The 18,092-nt window shown below is 41.7% G+C and overlaps 1 protein-coding gene across 5 annotated transcripts in view; it reads left to right on the forward strand.

The window, feature by feature from the left end:
• bcar3 (BCAR3 adaptor protein, NSP family member) overlaps window positions 1–18,092 on the forward strand; it is an 81,822-nt gene that overhangs the window by 46,818 nt on the left and 16,912 nt on the right. Inside the window, exon 1 of one of the 5 annotated variants that reach the window (XM_026146537.2) lies at window positions 9,875–10,254. The exons of the other annotated variants lie outside the window; for them this stretch is intronic. Coding sequence (XP_026002322.2) covers window positions 10,174–10,254 — 81 coding nt within the window. The 5' untranslated portion in view covers window positions 9,875–10,173. Of the gene's footprint in view, window positions 1–9,874; window positions 10,255–18,092 lie in introns of those variants that run through there. 5 annotated transcript variants of the gene reach the window in all.

Consider the following 18,092-nt stretch of genomic DNA (forward strand, 5'->3'; position numbering starts at 1 on the left):
CCTCTAAAACAGCAGTAAGGATCATTATTAGGCCAAATGTAAATAACAAAACTTTATAACTTAAAGCAAAACTGGGAAACGTAAAGTCTGAAGTCTTTACATTAAGGGCCATCAGTCACACAATACTGTTTGCTCTGGGTCTAAACAGAGCGCGTCGTGTGTGACGTCTTCTTTTGCGCATGCGGCTGCTCTGAGCGTTCACACTAGAGCGCGTTTGCTGTCGCATTTTAATTGTAGTGTGAACAAGCAGACAAAAAAATCAGATTTGATCAAAAAATCGGAATTGAGCATCAAGACCTGCAGAGTGAATGTAGCCTAAGACTGTTTTTTGATTTTTACAGTTAGGAATATGGCTCTCTGTCTACAATGTGCCGTCTCTCAAGACAGTCAAAACCCTTTAATTGGAACTTGATCAGTCAGGCTAAAATCAAAAGTACTGATATCATCAGGACATTTTCACACTGAGCCAACACCTCTCTGTTACAGAGCTGAGGATGCCTTTGTGCCAAATATCTAGAATAAATATCTACATTTAACCTACAATGACAAAACCAACTCAAAGTGCTCTGACTAAATAGTTTGTGCGATTGTCTCTACATTGTGATTGATGAGACTACAAACCATTATACACATTTAACAATTAAATGTTCTGACAAACACATTTGTTTCGTTTTCTGCTCATTTTATTTCCAAATTAAGAAGCAAATTATGTGAGTGATTTAGAGTGTCCGATCAAAGTGCATGTCTGCACTGTGAGAGGCCCCACAGAGCCGCTGCTGCTCACTCTGTCACTCTGTTTCTGATTCGCTGCTCATGCAGCAACTGAACAGCCTCCTCAAAGATCTACAAAAAGAAGCGAGGGTCCTAACGATACAGTTTCTCGGCCTGTCTTTCTGGGAACCTGTGGATCCATTTTGTACCTTGTCCTCACTAGCAGATTGTTGCATTTTGTTCTCACTGGCTGGAGAAATGCTTTTGTCACTTTCTAAACGTCTCAGCGCGTGACTGGAGCCACTCGATGCTTTTAGCTCCGCTTTTAATAGCTCCACAACGGCTGCTACAAAAGTCGCGTGACCCTTTTCCATCACAAACTGAAGCACGTATTTGGATCCAAATTTGTGACACAGGTCTTTGTACATTATGATGTACAAGTTTTTTACAGTTTTTAGAGGAGTCAAGTCTCCCCCAATCTTCTCTCTTATATCAGTCACTATCTGCTGAAAATTCAGCTTTACAGCAGTTGTTTGTGTTTTCTCAGAAACGTGAGCGACTAAATTTGCAAGACACAAAGTGAGAAAGGTATCGGTCTCTGCAGGCGTAGGAACGAACACTGCGGGGCGTCGCTACATTTTTCTTCACTCTCTGAACTCTCACGGTCAAGATTTTGGACATCGGTGATTTGAAATATATCACTGTTGACCTCGCTACCCAAATCTCCCTCACCTACACAAGCTTGAGTCTGTGTGCTTTTACAAGTCTCTACAGACTCTGGTTTAAAGTCGTCATCTTCCTCAGTTTGGTGATTCAACAATGCTGTAGCTGCGACTCTCACCATCTACAAAAGCGGGAGCTAAGGTCTTTGCACAGTCCTTTAAAATGCTCACTACACTGTAAACCATCCCAACAAAGTTTGTTGGGGATGTGGATCTATCTGATTGCAAGGATGTGGACCCTGTGATACGACTCAGGGCTGAGTTTACGTTCTTTGCAATCGACACTGAAAATAAAGTCAGTAGTTTGTCAGTAGACCGCCGTTGCCCAAAACCCAAGACCCAACCGAAGCAGTAATGAAAGATGTTTCTGAGGCTGGCCTGAATATCATCCTCTGTCACCCTGCAGTAACTGCACCCATCAAGCAGAGGTTCAACGTTCATCCTGAAAAGGGAGAGAAGAGAAATGTAGTCAGTCATTTTCCAACACTATCACTGTTTTGTCCAAATCTACAGGCGTCATTAAAATAAACCACATTGATGACTTCACACGTGATGTAAACGAAGCAATGCTGTGTCCTCTGAAAAACCCCTCCGTCACCAGGATTACCCGATGAACCATCTCACGTAAAACGTCTAAGAAGAAGAAAGACTGAATGAAACTGTTTAATAAAGCAAGCTTTAGATTTACCGGTCAGCGGAGCTTTCTTTGTCTCCACGATCATGATTATGTGGGCAGCATGAAACCTGTCGGCGTATGACTTTATACACTACGGTGCTAATGTGCCCTATGAGTGCTCGGCACATCTCGGTCAGCAGATCGACGACATCCGAGGAGATGTCATCAGTGGCTAATGCCGTCCACTGTCTGAAAGAAAAACATTGAGAATGGTTGAGCGAAACAAACCTGTAACCAGTGAATATGTCTGTATATGCTGATAACTGTCTCGCTGACTTTGAGCTTGTGACTTACCTGAGCGATAAATCGTCTAAATAGTTTCTGAGGCATCGTTCAATGTCTCCAAATCTGAACAGAGGCACGCTGAGATGACTGCACCTCGGTTCAGCATGTTCATCTAATGGGATCTAGAAAGAACAGACAGATGTCAGTGAGCAGGCTTTACACATCCAAAATAATAAGAATAAGAATAAGAATAAGAATAATAAGAATTAGAATTAGACCAGCAGCAGACCACATTTTGCCGGTCCAAGCCCGGATAAAGGTGCAGGGTTGGAATTGTGACATTCCCCCCTCCAGGGGCGGGGGCACCTAGACCCGGTTTGTAGAGTACGCTTGGGGAGTGTGATCGTGTGTACAGTGTCTCTTTATGTCTGTCTCCACGTTGGTTGAGTGTGGAGTAAGTGCATATGAGAGCATGAGGGTGGGAATGGATGTTTGTATCTGTGTGTGCCTGTATGTCTGTGTCTATATGTCAGGTTGGGTGTCAGGCGCCACCTCTCTGGGGACATCTCAGGCCCTCCAAGGTTTGGAGGCCTATCTCCCCCTACCACCACTTCCCCTGCCAGTGGCGGACCCCCTCAGACATCGGTGCGTTGGTGGTTCTTAGTGTACGGGGATGGGCGTCCAGGTACACACTGGCTCACTCCTTGGCGGCCGCTTATCGGGGCCTGGAGCCTGGGGCTCGCTCGGGCCTCTCGGCCTGGGGCTCGGTCACTCAGGCGCAGCTGGCTGCCGGCGGAGCTCACGGGCGCGTCACTGCAACTCCCCCTGGCTTCTGCTCCGCGGCTGCTGAGTGAGCCCTCATCTGGGACTCTCCTCAGCTCTTTCTGGGACAGTGGCGCAGCTGCCCCTCTGTTGGTCTTCCTTGGTCTCTTGTGTTCTGGGGGCCTCTGGATGTCTGGAGTTTTGATCTCCTCCATACCTGCTTCATGCCCTGGAGGACGGGGCTGTGGCCCCCCCACACCCTCTAGCAGATTATTACATGAAGGAACCTTTTAAAAAAACAAAAAACAAGCGCGTCCATGCTCACAGGTGTACACACGGGTGATCACACCCACAAACTACACCCTTTTCGGCTCCTACCTCAAAGCACACTGTGTTCTGTTGATCTTACGTGCTGCACAATAATGTTTAATATTTAGTATTTACTGTCATATTCCCATATATCATTGTGATGTTGTTTATTCTATTACTCTTGTTCTCTTCTGCTTGCTTTCTTTTTTCTTTCTCAGCAGGTGATCCAGGTGATTGATATATGCATTTTTTTTTCTCTGCCCGTTCTGTTGGTTTTTGTTTTTTGCCCTTCTCCCCCATCCCTCTTCTCAGCTGTTTCTCTTTCCCTCTTTCTTTCTCCCCTTCTTTCCCCCAGTCAAGTCTGTCCCGTATTCAGTAAGTGAAAATAAAATAAACAATAAAAGGTGAATCAAATGGACCATTACGGCAAGGCTGGGATGGTCAGTTTGGTAAAGTAAATCCGTTGGGCATCTTTCTTTGCCTTTAGACAACAATTCTGATGGCAAAAGAGCCAAACGGGACAGGCCAAAAAAAAAAAAAAAAGAAATAAAGGAATTGTGACATTAAAAAAAAATTGCTAAAAATTTAATTTGTAGTTCTAAATAAATTCTAAATGCATTTAGGAAAATTTTTTTACTCAATTTATGTCTCTTCCACGGTTTTATTTCTCTCTCCAACAACGTAGGTTACAATTACATTAGCATGACCAATTATGCAAATTAGGCGATGACATCATTTGGCGACTTCTAGCGACTTTTAGGACAACCAATAGCAATTTTCCTTACTGAGGAGTTGGCAACACTGCATGGTGGCAGCATATGCCGCTAATGCTAACTGCTAGCTAAAGGCCAAGGATCCAGAATTTGTTGCGCTGGCTGCTGAGCTCTGTGGGGTTTTGCGGCAGCTCTACCTGTACTAGATTCACCTGCTCCTTGTAGTTTCTATCTCTGACTTTATGTCCTCTACAAGAGTTTCTGTTTTTTTATCTTCAAATGTTCAATAAAAACGTATTGCTAATTCAAAATGAAGAAGGCTTTGTAACTATCCCCACTAGTGAAGACTGTGCCATTTCCACAACACTGCCCCCTCTCCCGAGGTCCGCAGCGCTGTTGAAAAGGCTCTGGAGGTCCCTGTATTAAGCACGTAAACCTGTGACACAAAAATCACCAAACTCGGGCCACCACAGACTGTTTTCCTTCGTGGTGATGAAGGAAAACGCTGGGTTGGCATGTAAAAGGGCATTTATTCCCTTCAAAGACCTGCAGTTCAACAAAGCGCCCCTCCGACAGCCAAACCCATCTGTTCTCTGATTGGATTGTTACATTTGTGATTGACATGACATTGACCAATCAGATGAAAGGAAGAAAAATAGGGTCAGAATTCGTACTTGTAACTTGCAGGGTTTTTTTGGCTAAGTCCACACACAAATCTTTTTACACATACAAATCCTGATTTACAAGTACAAAATATTTATGACCACATTTTGAGCCCATAAACACTCTCAAACCTGTGAGCCCACATGCACAAATAGTACTTTGTGTGCATTTCTTTGGTCACACACATGGTGTATCAACAGAGTGCGTAGCCTATTTTGTGTGTGTCTGCGTGCTGACCGCATATGTGGCCTACTGTATTCCAGGTATTATATAATATGTGTGAAAGCCTAGCTGTCAGCTCTGCTTCTGTGCTGCTCCAGGTGTGTTTGCATTTCCACTGTGGATGAAAACACACACATAGACCGTACAGGTACAGTACAGGTGTTGTGTGGCATATGCTTTGGAAACTGTTTTTTTACAAACAGTTGTCAGTACAGTGAGTGTTGCATTGTTCTCTGTGATTATGTCAAGTAGATGTGAGCAGAATGGGTGTTTGTTGGGAAGGAAGTCTCTGTGGAAAACAATAGTTTTAATATATTCTCAACTTCACCACCTTATGGCCAGTTTCTCTTCTCGTTGACAGCCTCTGTTTGATGTTCGTCACTAAGCATCCAATCAGCTTGTTTCCTTCTCTAGAAATAGACATAACATGAAGAAGAAGTCTAGTACCCTGTCTTCCAAATTTAAAGACAATGGAACCTGATTTTGCTAAATGTACTAGGTTCTTCCTTTAATCATGCTCCACCTATTGACCAGATTAAAAGAAAACCAACAAGGTGTTGTTTAGTAATCGTGCTGACAAAGAGGCAAAAGCACTGGTGAAGGAATGAAGTCAAATTGAAGTGTCTCTTTCTCACAGAAAGTAAAATTTACTGAGGATTATAAAGTAGGTATCAAGATAAGTACTGTATAACTTTACTGAGTAGAAAGTAATAGGAGCAGATTGTTGATTTTACTATGACTTGGCCAGACTTAATAGTATAATACAGCACGATCTCTGTATTATTTGATGACAAATTAAATGATAGAGAGGAAAAGAAAGACCCTCAGTGATTCAGTGTGAACACAACTCTTCTTCTACTAAGCCTTTGCTAAAAGACTCTTTTGCACTCTTTTATTCCCACACAATGAGTTGAAAGTTGCTGTAAACCCTCATGAGAGAGCTTTAGGAAACAATAATGCTCTGTGTGTGCGTGCGTGTGCGTGTGTGTGTGTGGTCTTGGGTTGCAGTAGCTATTAACTCTGTGTGGATGACACTTGTATAGAGCACACACACATACTGAAGGCACCAGTTTAAAACTGTGCTTTGCTAATAATAAAGATAAAAGAGCAGTAACTGTTTGAATTCACTTACAAACAGCTATTCATGCATTTGTTGAGTTTTAGAGGAGTGCACCATCTGCTGGCCAAACTGAGGAAAGGGACTGTCAGACCCGAAAGTAGAAATGTCGCTGTAGATGGATGTTGTTGTGAATGTTTGTTAATTAGAAGTCCAAACAATAGTGTGACTTTCATACCAGTCTGTCAGTGAGCCAGCATGACTTCAACAGCAAGCAGCCAGCCACGCTCGGCACCCCACCAACCAGCTTGGTTTGTCTCTCTGCTCGTCCATGAACTGGACACCCAGTCAGTTATTCAGTTTGTCAGCCTATAAGTGGAACAGGCAGCTGGCCAGTAACCTCCACAGCTTGCTACAGAATATCATCAGTAATAATTTTCCTGTTAATTCATCAGTGGCTGTTCAGTCTCCAGATTTTCTCAGTGATGATTTTGAGCAAGTGTGGTCAGGTTACAGAAATCGTGATCATACGCTCTATGCTCAAGGGAAAAAGCAAGTAACATCAAGGTTTGTCTTTGTCATCTTATATTCAGATTTACCTAAAAAAACATTAAAACTTTTGGGTAATAATCTAGACACGGATATTTTTTTTCTCCTTTATTGAAGCTATCGCCTGTTTTTAAACAGTTGTAGCTCAAGCTGAGTAATTGTCTGTTTTTAGATTTGGGTCAAACCATATGAGCCAGTTTCTCAGACATGGATTTAATCTAAATCTGGGCTAAAGAGAGAGTCACAGAAGAATCGTACTGAAGAAAATAGTCTAGAACCAGTCTTCGTGTCATGAAAATGGAAGTCACGTTGCTCATATGTATGGATGTATTAATGTTAAAATACTTGTCTTTCATGTTATATTAAATTGTCTGCACTGTAAATAAAAGATGAAAAATTTTCCAGTGTTCAAACCAAATATCAGATGCTTCTTGCATTAACTGTGAAGCTGATCTTCTCTTTGTAAAATTGTTATGTTTGTATTCTTGTTTTTCAAGTATACAATAAAGTAAATAAGTATGAGTAGTAGTTTGTATTTTTAATTGTAGTTTATGGAACTTTGGTGCTCCAGTGTACTTTACAAAAGCAAATACACCAACAAATTAGTTTCTCTTTTGACCCACATAAGATGTATTGTAGCCTCTTACTGCATGCGCTTTCACTGACTATATAAGGATCACGTTGAACCAATCAGTACGGCTCGACACCAGTCTATTATATTATTGATCACTCAGTCACCAACACCTCATATACACACACAGTCTGCACATGTGTGCATGTGACAGACTCACCCAGAGGGTGAATAGAAGTGTCACTGATTTTATTGATGCATTAGGGGATGAGGAAGCGTGATGAATGCTGCCTAACTGGTACAGAAGGACAGTGAAGCTTCGATTGTGGTGTGATATCATACTGCACCGTAGAATCCAATTTCTGCCAACCAAGCTTGCAGCCACTGTCAGGAAATGTAAAACCTGTACCTACTGCATGTCTCCTTTACTGTATTTATCATTGAGACTGTTGGGAATCGTGACCTTGTAAATGGATGTGTAGTACATTTGGACATGAATTCTTTATTAGGTTTACTACCTAATGCAATTTGATGCAGATTGTATGAGATGTGTTTATAGAACAAATGCAAACTGAAAGATGAATCACTTGTATTTGTTCGTTCTCGTAGAAAGCACTTCTCATCTTTATATTTTGCTACTGTTCTGATCAGTTTTGTATATTGGTGGCAGTTCAGGCTTACATTAGCATCCCATTGTCCTATTGTACTTTGGGAAATTTAGGGGCCTTGTATGTCTTTAGGTACTTCAATTCAGGCTTTGGCAAAAGAAGTTAAAATAAATCCTAGGATGAGTGAAATATTCTGTTAACACATCATGAAAAGAGAAAAGATCCTTTACTTTCAACATCATTGACTGCATATAGTTTCTCTCAGTCCCCCCGGACAGTAAAATATACATCCTGAAATAAAACTACATATTTAAGCCAATTTTTACATAGAAAATAGCCCTCTTTCATCCCCAATTTTCCATTTTATTATATTTCATGTAATTAGCTTAGGTTGCTGAAACAGCACAGTCTCTCGTATTTGACAGAACCAACAAACAGATAGAAATAGAAAACATAGAACCTCAGCGCCCCAATTTCTGTCCTTCACTGTTTTTCCAAAGCATTCCTGGAGCGACGGATGTGTGTATTTTAAGGTGGACGTTTAGCCTAGCTGGTGATTTGGGGCTTCTGTGGTCGCCAGTCGTGTGTGTGTGTGTGTGTGTGTGTGTGTGTGTGTGTGTGTGTGTGTGTGTGTGTGTGTGTGTTTGTGTGGGAGTGTGTGCGCCTCTATGTGGTGCCTTAGGGAATGTTCTACATGTATTTCCTTCATGGGTCCTCATGAGAGTTCACACTGTAATTAGTGGCTCAGTTTCCTGCGACCGAATATTCCCTTCAACTTGTTGCTGCTGGCGTGTCACCCTCAGTGTGTGTCTAGTCTTTGTGTGCATGTGGCTGTTCTTATGGTAAATGGCCTGTATTTGTATAGCGCTTTTCTAGTCCCTAAGGACCCCAAAGCGCTTTACACAACCAGTCATCCACCCATTCGCACACACATTCACACAATGGTGATGGCAAGCTACATTGTAGATGGTAGTGTTTGTGCTGTATACTCATGGTTATTTCTTTATTTTCTGTCTTTGTACGCTGCCATGTACACTCTGGATCTAGTTACGTTTGTCCAACCGTTTTCCTCACTTTCTTCCCTGAAGAAGTTGATAAGTTTTACTGGCCTGAAACATGCCAATATACTTTTTTCACTTTCCTGCTTTGGGGCCAGTTTCCTTATGTCAGATGTCAGTATGGGTCTGTGTGTGAACTGGTGTGAAAGCTAAGAGTTTCACCAGTGTGTGGGCGTAATTGCTCAACAAGCATTAAGTAACACAAGTGGCCAGCATCAGTCCACAGCACACATGCGCACTCACTCTTAGCAGACCCTTCCCTTTGTCTCCAAGTGGATTATTTAGTACACAACACTGGTTGAACAGCAGCTATTTCCTATTGAAACTTTCTTTGTGACTCATAGCTGTTTTCTTAAAATACTTACTGCCAACTGTGGAAGTGATATACTTTTAGTTTTTTTTTTTTCTTCTGTGATGTGTTTTCTGTTCTCAAACTGCTGGTTTGAGCAGTTGGAAGAGCCACAATTCCAACCATGGCTTTACACCAAAAAAGAGCATCTCTTATGGAAACGTTAACATCGTCTATATGAGACTGAAAGACAGTCGCACAAGGGCTGGACATTGTTTTTGATAGGCAGATAAACCTAAAGTAGTAATGCAGAAACTCCACAGCTGTGAGTACTCAGAAAGAAAAGGCATACATAATTATTTGGCCAGTATTTTGGTCAAACTGTCACTTTAGAGACTAAATTGAGTAACAAACCAATCAGCACAATCAGTGCAAATTCTGAAAAAATGATTTTGAGTCAGAGGGAAACAATAGCAACAGTTTAGGTTTGAAGTGTCATACTGAATGCATGCACAGGATGCAAAGCCGATGTACACAGCTTTCTTTCCATTGCCCATGTGTTTGCAGTGAGAGCAGGCGGGAGACTCTGCCTTTGGGTCACTCCTAGTTTATCAACACTTGATTGGTGCAAACCACCTCACATGGGTCTTTCTCTCTCCCATATATGGAGCTTAGGGGGGCAGGGCAAAAGGGAAATTTAAAGAAAAAATGTGTGAGAAAGTGGAGGGCTCACTCTGCGGGGACTGTGGAGGAGAGAGGCAGAGACGACAGAATGTTAGTAACAGTTATCCCAGGGGAGATGTTCACTCCTTAGTCTGAGAGACTGGAAAAATTCTGACTTGTGATATTGATCCAGCTGCAGAGTTAGTACTCGACCATCTGTGTAACTCTTAATGAAGGTTTTACTGGAAGAGGCAAATGGGAATCATTGGGAACTTGTCGTTCAAGTTGTTCTTCAGTCACCTTGACCGCAGATCTAACTGAGCTGGCCGAAGGCAGCATTTGTTACCCCGTTAGTGTCGGCAGATAGAGTCGATAATGTCGGAGAGATGCAACCTCAAAGCCCTGACAGCAGCTCTGTGTTGCTTCTACCACAAGAATTCTGTCATCGGCGCAAAGGTGAGGAAACACAGGAGAGTGTGTGTGAGAATGTGTCCATGTTACCTATTTTATCATTGAATTCATCTTCATGTTTTGTACTTTTGCTTTGTGTAAAATTCATCATACAAGGTGTAACTGTAAGTGCCCATGTGCAGGTGTTTTGTGAATGCTTGCATGCTACAGACTTTATGCTGGTGTTGTCCATCATGAGATGATCTTAGTCCAGGGGCAGATTAAAAAGTAAGAGGTTTGTTTGCCTTTAAAGTATTAATAGCATGCAACTTCAGAAACATTCTTTAATGCAAGCGTGCTTTTCAAGGCTCGTTTCATCCTGTTGTTTCAAGGAGATGGTGGAAAGAAAACAACATATTGCCCTGCAGAAAACAGTCTGAAAAGTGCGTGGTAACACTTCCAGCCTGAGCAAAATCTAATCAGCCTAAATAGTCCTTCTCTTTCCCATCGCTCTCACTGTGAACACTGGGCTTTTATTAGTCAGACCAGACACTCTCATAAATGGCCAACTGTGCGACTGTCTGTCTGAGGGTGTGATTGTGAGATATATGCTGGCTTCATCCATAACTAGTGCTGGCAGACAGCTAAGGCTGTGTGTGAAGGAAGTGGTGAGATGGTTAGACAGTTAACAGGACAGGGGTAGTAGTCCTCATGTGAATGATAAATTACCAGCTTGTGCTAGTTTGTCTTCTTTATGACATCAGTAAATTGTATGAATGTCATTACTTGATTGGATGCAGCGAGCAGCAGCGGGGCAGGAGGCTGAGGTGGGGTGGTGTGTCCCTCTGTGGATCAGCCTGTACATTTCCATCTGCTGCTAAAATGCACTTTGTGCCTGGATAAAGTCTGTTTACAGGTCTTTATATGTATCTTCTAAGAGCACACACTGATCTCACCACAAAGTATGCCAAGAAGTTGTTCTGAAGTTTTCAGCATATTGCATCTTCATCAGACTATATTTTTGTGTGCATTTTCTCCGGTCAACTCTCAACCTTGCCGTGCTGATGTTGCAGCGTGCTGTCATCAGCACGCTGCAACACTTAAAATCCATTTCTCTTCAAATGGAAAGCTGTCAAAGAGGGGGAAAAGTATTACTCTGTGCTCTCAAACCAATCCAAACCATCCAGGAAAACTTGGATTCCTACTTAATGCATATGGCAGTTCATCAGCACTTCCTCTCACTAAGAGTTGCCTCTAATGGCTGTTGTTGTTGTGTGCAGTCTATCCAGACCTTCTGTTTCAGAGAGAAAATAAATGACCAATAGTTACATTACTGCTCATTTAGAAATTGAATGAATAAAACCTGAGATGTTCTGTCTGTCACTCTCTTGGTTATTTTAAGAATCCTCCAGTCTGTTCATTTAAATGATGCTTCGATGCAATGTGAACTTGTTATCCTTATTTGATATCTTTGTTGTTTTCTCAAGAACCAGAACTGCACAGCACCGCTCCCATCCATCTCATGCTCTTCTGTCTCTTTTGTGAGTTTTCCCCCAGCTCATCCTCATCCTCTTCATTAGTGCTTTTCTATTTTCTCTCTGTCTCTCTGTGTCTTTACTTTTGACTCCATATTGCCTGGGGTTTTGTTCCATTCCCCTTTTCATTCTCCCCTCCATCTGTTTCTCTGGGAGGTCGCCATTTATCCACAGAGGCCCTGCTTCCTGTTTCTGTGCCTGCTGAGATTCAGGCTTACTTGTGCTGGTATCCTTAGCTATTAGATCACATCATTGACACTTTTTTGTTTTTTGTTTTTTTTGTTTGCATTAGCTGCCATGATCCAACATAGCTGGGTTGTATGCATAGTTAGATTGCTTCTGTGTGTACATTTGCTGTAAAACGATGCATTAAAAAGTTCTTTTTATCTTAATCCCGTTGCATGATAAGGTTCTTTCTCTATCGTTGTATAGCAGAAACCATTATTCATCTTTAGCTCTTAAAACATGATGCTCTAAAACTTAAAAACCCTCAGTTGCTATTTCAGGCTTAGCTCATTGGTGGAGATCAATCCTTTCTACTGTTTCTAAAAAAATTTTTTACATCACTAAGCATGAATCTCATCTGTATCTTTGAGGCAGTCGACCTCAGTTATCGCTGTAGGATTTGAATCTGGAAGCAATCCTCTTTTGACTTTCACAGTATATGACGAACAGGCTATAGCCATTCAGTCGTTGTTCATACAGGTTCAGGAACCTAGCTGCAGAGATTTGTTCCCACTCTTCCACAAGAGCATTAGTGAGGCACCGATGCTGGTGCTGAGATTGTGGCTTACAGAACAAATTAAGATGGCACTGACGATGAACCCTCTTTGGCTGCCCCAGGCTGACCAATCAGATGCTCTCTGGCCTAAACACAGGAAGATGTTTGTATTTAGTTGTGTGTAAACAGGAAAGGAAGGGACCTTTTTGATGACGAAGACAACACGCAGAGATAGAAAATCAAAACACCAACAGCTATTAGGTTTTATCAACTGTCCTCAGCGGTAATGATGCCCATTTAATTCAATGTTAGAGTCAAACACAGTGTTGTTGTCAGGCCCTAAAAAGCTAAACTGAAGCTCTGAGGAAAAGCATTTGGATGCTGCATGACTGTTCAGCAGGAATATTCTCATTAAGCCCACCTCAATTCTACATGTATTCTTGACACAACCTGCACTGCTGTTTGCATTCATGTATTCACTTTTTAAAGCTTTGTGACTTGATTGGGGATGCATACTATGCAGTATGTAGACACAGTGGGAAATGGTAGCATGAAGAGAGGGAGGAGGAAAAAACTGAAATTGTTAAGAGAGATGAAAAGAAAAGGAAATGCCAGAAATACAGCAGACCAAAGAGTTGTTATTTTAATGATGATTGCCCCAGTGAAACCCATTTGATGGGTATCCCAACTCTCATTTAAGCATTTTGTTTGTTGAACTTTCAAAACTTTTGCCTTTAGCAACTCAAGACTTTCATAATACTAATTGGTTGCATTCTAAAAATAGAAATAAAGAAGATGAAAAGCTGCATAGCCTGACTTCACCTCTAAAATGATCTCAGACGTCACCATAATTGTAATGATGTGTCTGTTATGGTGCTGCGTTGCTTGTATACTGTTGCAGTGGTCATAATCCCACTGTACAGTGTAGCATCACAGATAAAGATTATTTTGAGACCCAACCAGAGACCAGGGCAATAGTTTTTATTGTTTCTTCTTGAAAGAAATGTGTTGCAACTGAGGCAGCAGAAGAGTTTCCTCTATGGTCTTCTACGGTGTTTTAGTTGGTGTTTGAAGAATTGTTAATATACTGACTCCGCTGCATATTTGAACATGATTCAAATGGAGCTGCTTCTTCTAGTCAGTCTTCAGGGTTTTTTGTTATCTGCAATCCTGCAGGCTGGCGGTATCAACTAAGAATCTCAGGTTCACTGCTTTATTTCAGCTCATAAGCCGCATAAGTTGAGGTAAGGTGAGGATTATAACGTCATCTAATGTATTTGTAACTTTACATGTGTGTAAGGTGATGAGGGATCAGAGTTATGATGTTAAAAGGTTGTTTGCCTTTTGTGTTCAGTGAAGTGAGGACAAGCAGCTTACCCAGGTGGCCGCTGCTTCTGAATGGTTGCCACACACGACTGGATTATTACAGAAATGTATCATCGTCACCATATATAGAGAAACCTTTAAAGGGTTAAAAGTACCTTCAATCTTCAAATCCATGAAATCAGAAGAAAATCCAATCACTGCAGAGATCCTTTTTAACAGTACCTTTGTTTTTAGTTGGAGATTATTTTCTGTGGCATGTCAGATTTTTTTTTTTTTTAAGCTGCTTAACACTGAGCTATGAAATCACAAAACATAACCAACTCGAGGGATGAATCACTGTTGTCTACACATAACAGATGACAAAGAATCAATTTTTAGGTGCCTTGTTACAAGCAGTCTGTTGTAAAAACACATCATTTGTTCATCTTGATGCATGCTCATCCAGGTAAGTAAATCCCAAAAGTTGATTCTGTTCATCTGGATGCAGCGTTTTCAGTGGGAGAAACATTTCTTCACTCATCCAAGTGACTTCTTCAGTCTCTGCTGACTGCAGGTTTCCCCAATCTTATAAACAGTACATTTGCACAATGACTGAAACCAGGCCACTTAATAAACAATGGGCTTTGAGGTCAGATCCCTTGATCATTAATATGCAAATTGTCATGACCATTGATCAACAACCACTGATCAAAGACCATTGATCCATGGCCATGAGTACCATTCACAGAGAGTTGGGGAATGGTTGCAATCACAGCATTGTAAGATGGCAAAGATGTACCCTTAGGCCCCCTTTAAAAGTTGATGTGTACCGTAAACCTACGCATATGGATCAGTATTAAGGGACTGATCCAGTCAGGTTTGACTCTCATCATCCACTGGATCACAAATTGTGTGTCATCAGCACGCTGCAACACAGAGCGAACACCATCCCCACAGACACAACGGCCAGGGAAGCAGAAGAACATCACGTCAAGAAGGCCCTGAGTAAATGTGGTTATCCAGGCTGGACATTCGTCAAAGCTGGGAAGGCACCAAAAGAAAGCTCCAGCCGATCTAAGAGAGAAGGACAACCGATACCTAAGCGAAAACCCTTAGTGATCCTGTATGTGTCAGGAGTATCAGAACAGCTGAGATACATTTTTTCTAAACACCGTGTCTCTGTGGCTTTTAAACCCCAAAACACGCTGTGCTGTTGTTTATCAATGGTCACCTCACCTCACAGCCCATTGTTCATTCAGTGGGCTAGTTTCAGTCATTGTGCAAATGTACAGTTTTTTACCGTTTGCTGCAGGGTCTACCTTACCATATAAAGCACCTTGAGGCGACTTTTGCTGTCATTTGGCGCTGTATAAATAAAACTGAACTGACTAAGGTTGTGGAAACCTGCAGTCGGCTGAGACTAAAGAAGTCACTTGGATGAGTGACGAAACGTTTCTCCCACTGAAAACATTACGTCCAGATGAACAGAATCATCCTTTTGGGACATCATTTATTCCCATTTCTTTAGTTTAAGCTATGAAAAATACCAAAGATAACAGTTGAACAGGCATAAAATAGGATTTTTCCAACAACAAGGAGGCTCCCAAAATGCTGTTAGCTGAAAACTTGGTGCATGGTGTGCAGTGTATCCTCATTAGAAACGGTCTCAGTGGCTGTTACGAAATCATTCTTAATGAAAGGACTGAGAAAAGGCTGAATTACACAAGAACTGGACCGAAATTCACTGAATCCAAAATTTTATGATTTGATACAAATTATCATTAATTTGTATGGGGAATGTCAGGAGATTTTGCTAACTTAAGAAGAACGTTTACCTTAATGCATGGGTTTTATTTTGATTTCAATGTGTGTTTCAACGGTAAGCATCACCATGGGATAACGCTGAGCAAGTTTTGCAGTTCATATGAAATGAAGCTTGGCGTCAGTGTATTGTTTATCCCATATTTTGTCACAACTGAAGTCATTCACGCTAGAAGGAAAGGCTGTAGGCCATGAAGCAGGCCAGTCCAGTTCACTGTACTTCACTGCTGTGTTGTGGTCCACACACAGGCTGGTACGGTATAAATGTAGCCACTCTCTGAGGATGACATCATATTGCAGGATCTTATTAAAGGCCAGGCTATTAAACAAAACCTCACATCCAATATATCCATCTCCTCCCTCCTATTTCCTTCTCTGCTTCCTTCCTCTTATTCCTTCAGTTTCTCTTCAATTTTTCTTTCTGTGCTCTTTCACTCTTCTGTTAATTTGCATTAACCATGTATCCCCATCTCCATTAATCACTGTTCAACTTTATATGTACATGTCATCCTTGCCGCTGCCGTGCATCCCTCTTCTCACCAGCTCTCCCGCGCTTTCATTCATCAGTCTGTTGGCACTGAGACTGCAGACGTAAAAGCAACGTATTATGTCTTTTGAAATAAATGTGAGAATCACAAATGCGAGTGGAGTCGGTAACAAATCCAGATAAGCTGGGAATAATACAAACCAGCAGCCGTCATGTTTTCAGTTATTACAGTTGATCATGTGCATTTTAAAATTGTTGCGCAATGCCCGTACAACCGGAAAAACATGCTGCAAGCCGTGCGTTATGGGTGTAGTGTATCCTGTTTTAACACATCACAGCACCTAAGGAAAGAAAATGATTAAAAGCAAAACAAAAAGTGAAACAAAAGAAAGGTGCATGAATTTGGAGTTGTAGTTTGGTCCCAGCCTATCTCTGTCCACGTGTTGTCCCTGTCGGAGACATATCCAAATGGATGATCTATAAGTAAATATAACAACAAAAAGTGCATCTATGAGCAAATGTTTGTCTGTCAGTCAGATGTTAGAAAGACAGATGTTAGATAGACCATTAGCTTACTCCAATGGCACCAACTGTTAATGTTGATTGATAAGAGAAAGCTCCAATAAAATGATCGTGTAATTCAGACTGTCTGCTATCATTTACTTACTCATTGAATCTTTTGTTTAAAAAATGGCAGGAAAAAAACACGAGCCCAGGAGACTTAGTGACAGCACAATTACACCGCCCCAAGTATTTTCCACTGCTACACACACACATACACAGTGTTTCTGGTTCAAACTGGAAATAAAGTAAATTGTTGGATGTGCACCATGGTGCCAAGCCAGTGATCAGTTTAATATTTGCTGTAATGTGACACTTTGATTTTCTGTCATGTATGGAGACTCGGGGCAGGGGGTCTATTCTAATGACTTTAGAGAGGAAGAGAGCTAGTGTAGCCGCAGAGAGATAAAAATGGCACAGATATGATATTCCAAGTTTCCTGCATGGACATGGATTAGTAATTCCTGTTTGTGTGAGCGTGTTTGCTTTTTTCCTCAGTGTTCTACCTCAAACCTCTTCTTCTTCTTCTTCTTGGATCAAAGCCTTCTTCTGAGAGCTTGTCCATGACGACCTTCAGTCTTCAGACTTTTAGCTGAAGACTGTCAGTTGAAACTTTACCTGTAACTGTACCTGAACCTGAGCCAGTACTGTTACCCCAGAGGCTGTGAGACATGTAAATATGTATTTATCATCATCATAACAGTTGCCTAACTTCGGTCATCATCATCATCATCATTACATTGGCAGTGTTTGTCATGCTAAAAAATCTGATGATTCTTTTCTACATTTATTCAATTGTAACAATATCCCCGGCACCACAAACGCATCCCAAACCCTGACAGATCCTCCATCGTGTTTTAAAGATGGAGGTAGACGCTCCTTGTGGTACCTCTCTCCTTTTTTCGGACCACGTTGACAGCAATTTTAACTAAAAGTTGCCAATTTGGATCCATCGCTCTACAAGTCTTGTTGCCACAGACTTTCAGTCCAGTTCTTGTGTAATTTGGCAAAACCTCAGCCCTATTCTCCCTGTTTCCCTCAGTTAATAAGGACTTTCTGACAGCCACAGAGACCATTTCTGATGAGGCTTCGGTGAACAGTAGATCAACTTAAAGGGCCAGTTGCTTCTCTTAGGGGCTTTGCTGTTTCCCCCTACTTCTTAAGTAGAATAGAATAGAATGCCTTTATTGTCAATATACAGTTGTACAATGAGATACAGAGCATCTCCTACTCAGTGCAAACATGAAGGGGGGGGGGGGGGGCTGTGTTATCGGTGCATGTGTGAGTTCAGGGTGGTTATGGCTTTGGGGAGGGAACTGTTTTTGAGTCTGTGGGTTTTTGTGTTGATGCACCTGTAGCGCTTCTCTGAGGGAAGCAGGCTGAACATGTTGAAACCAGGGTGGGAGCTGTCCTTGATGATGTTTGCTGCTCTGCTGAGACAGCGGGAGGAATAAATGTCCATCAGGGAGGGGAG

This window comes from Astatotilapia calliptera, chromosome 17 (genome assembly GCF_964374335.1).
Source record: "Astatotilapia calliptera chromosome 17, fAstCal68.1, whole genome shotgun sequence".
In the NCBI taxonomy this organism is placed as follows: Eukaryota; Metazoa; Chordata; class Actinopteri; order Cichliformes; family Cichlidae; genus Astatotilapia; species Astatotilapia calliptera.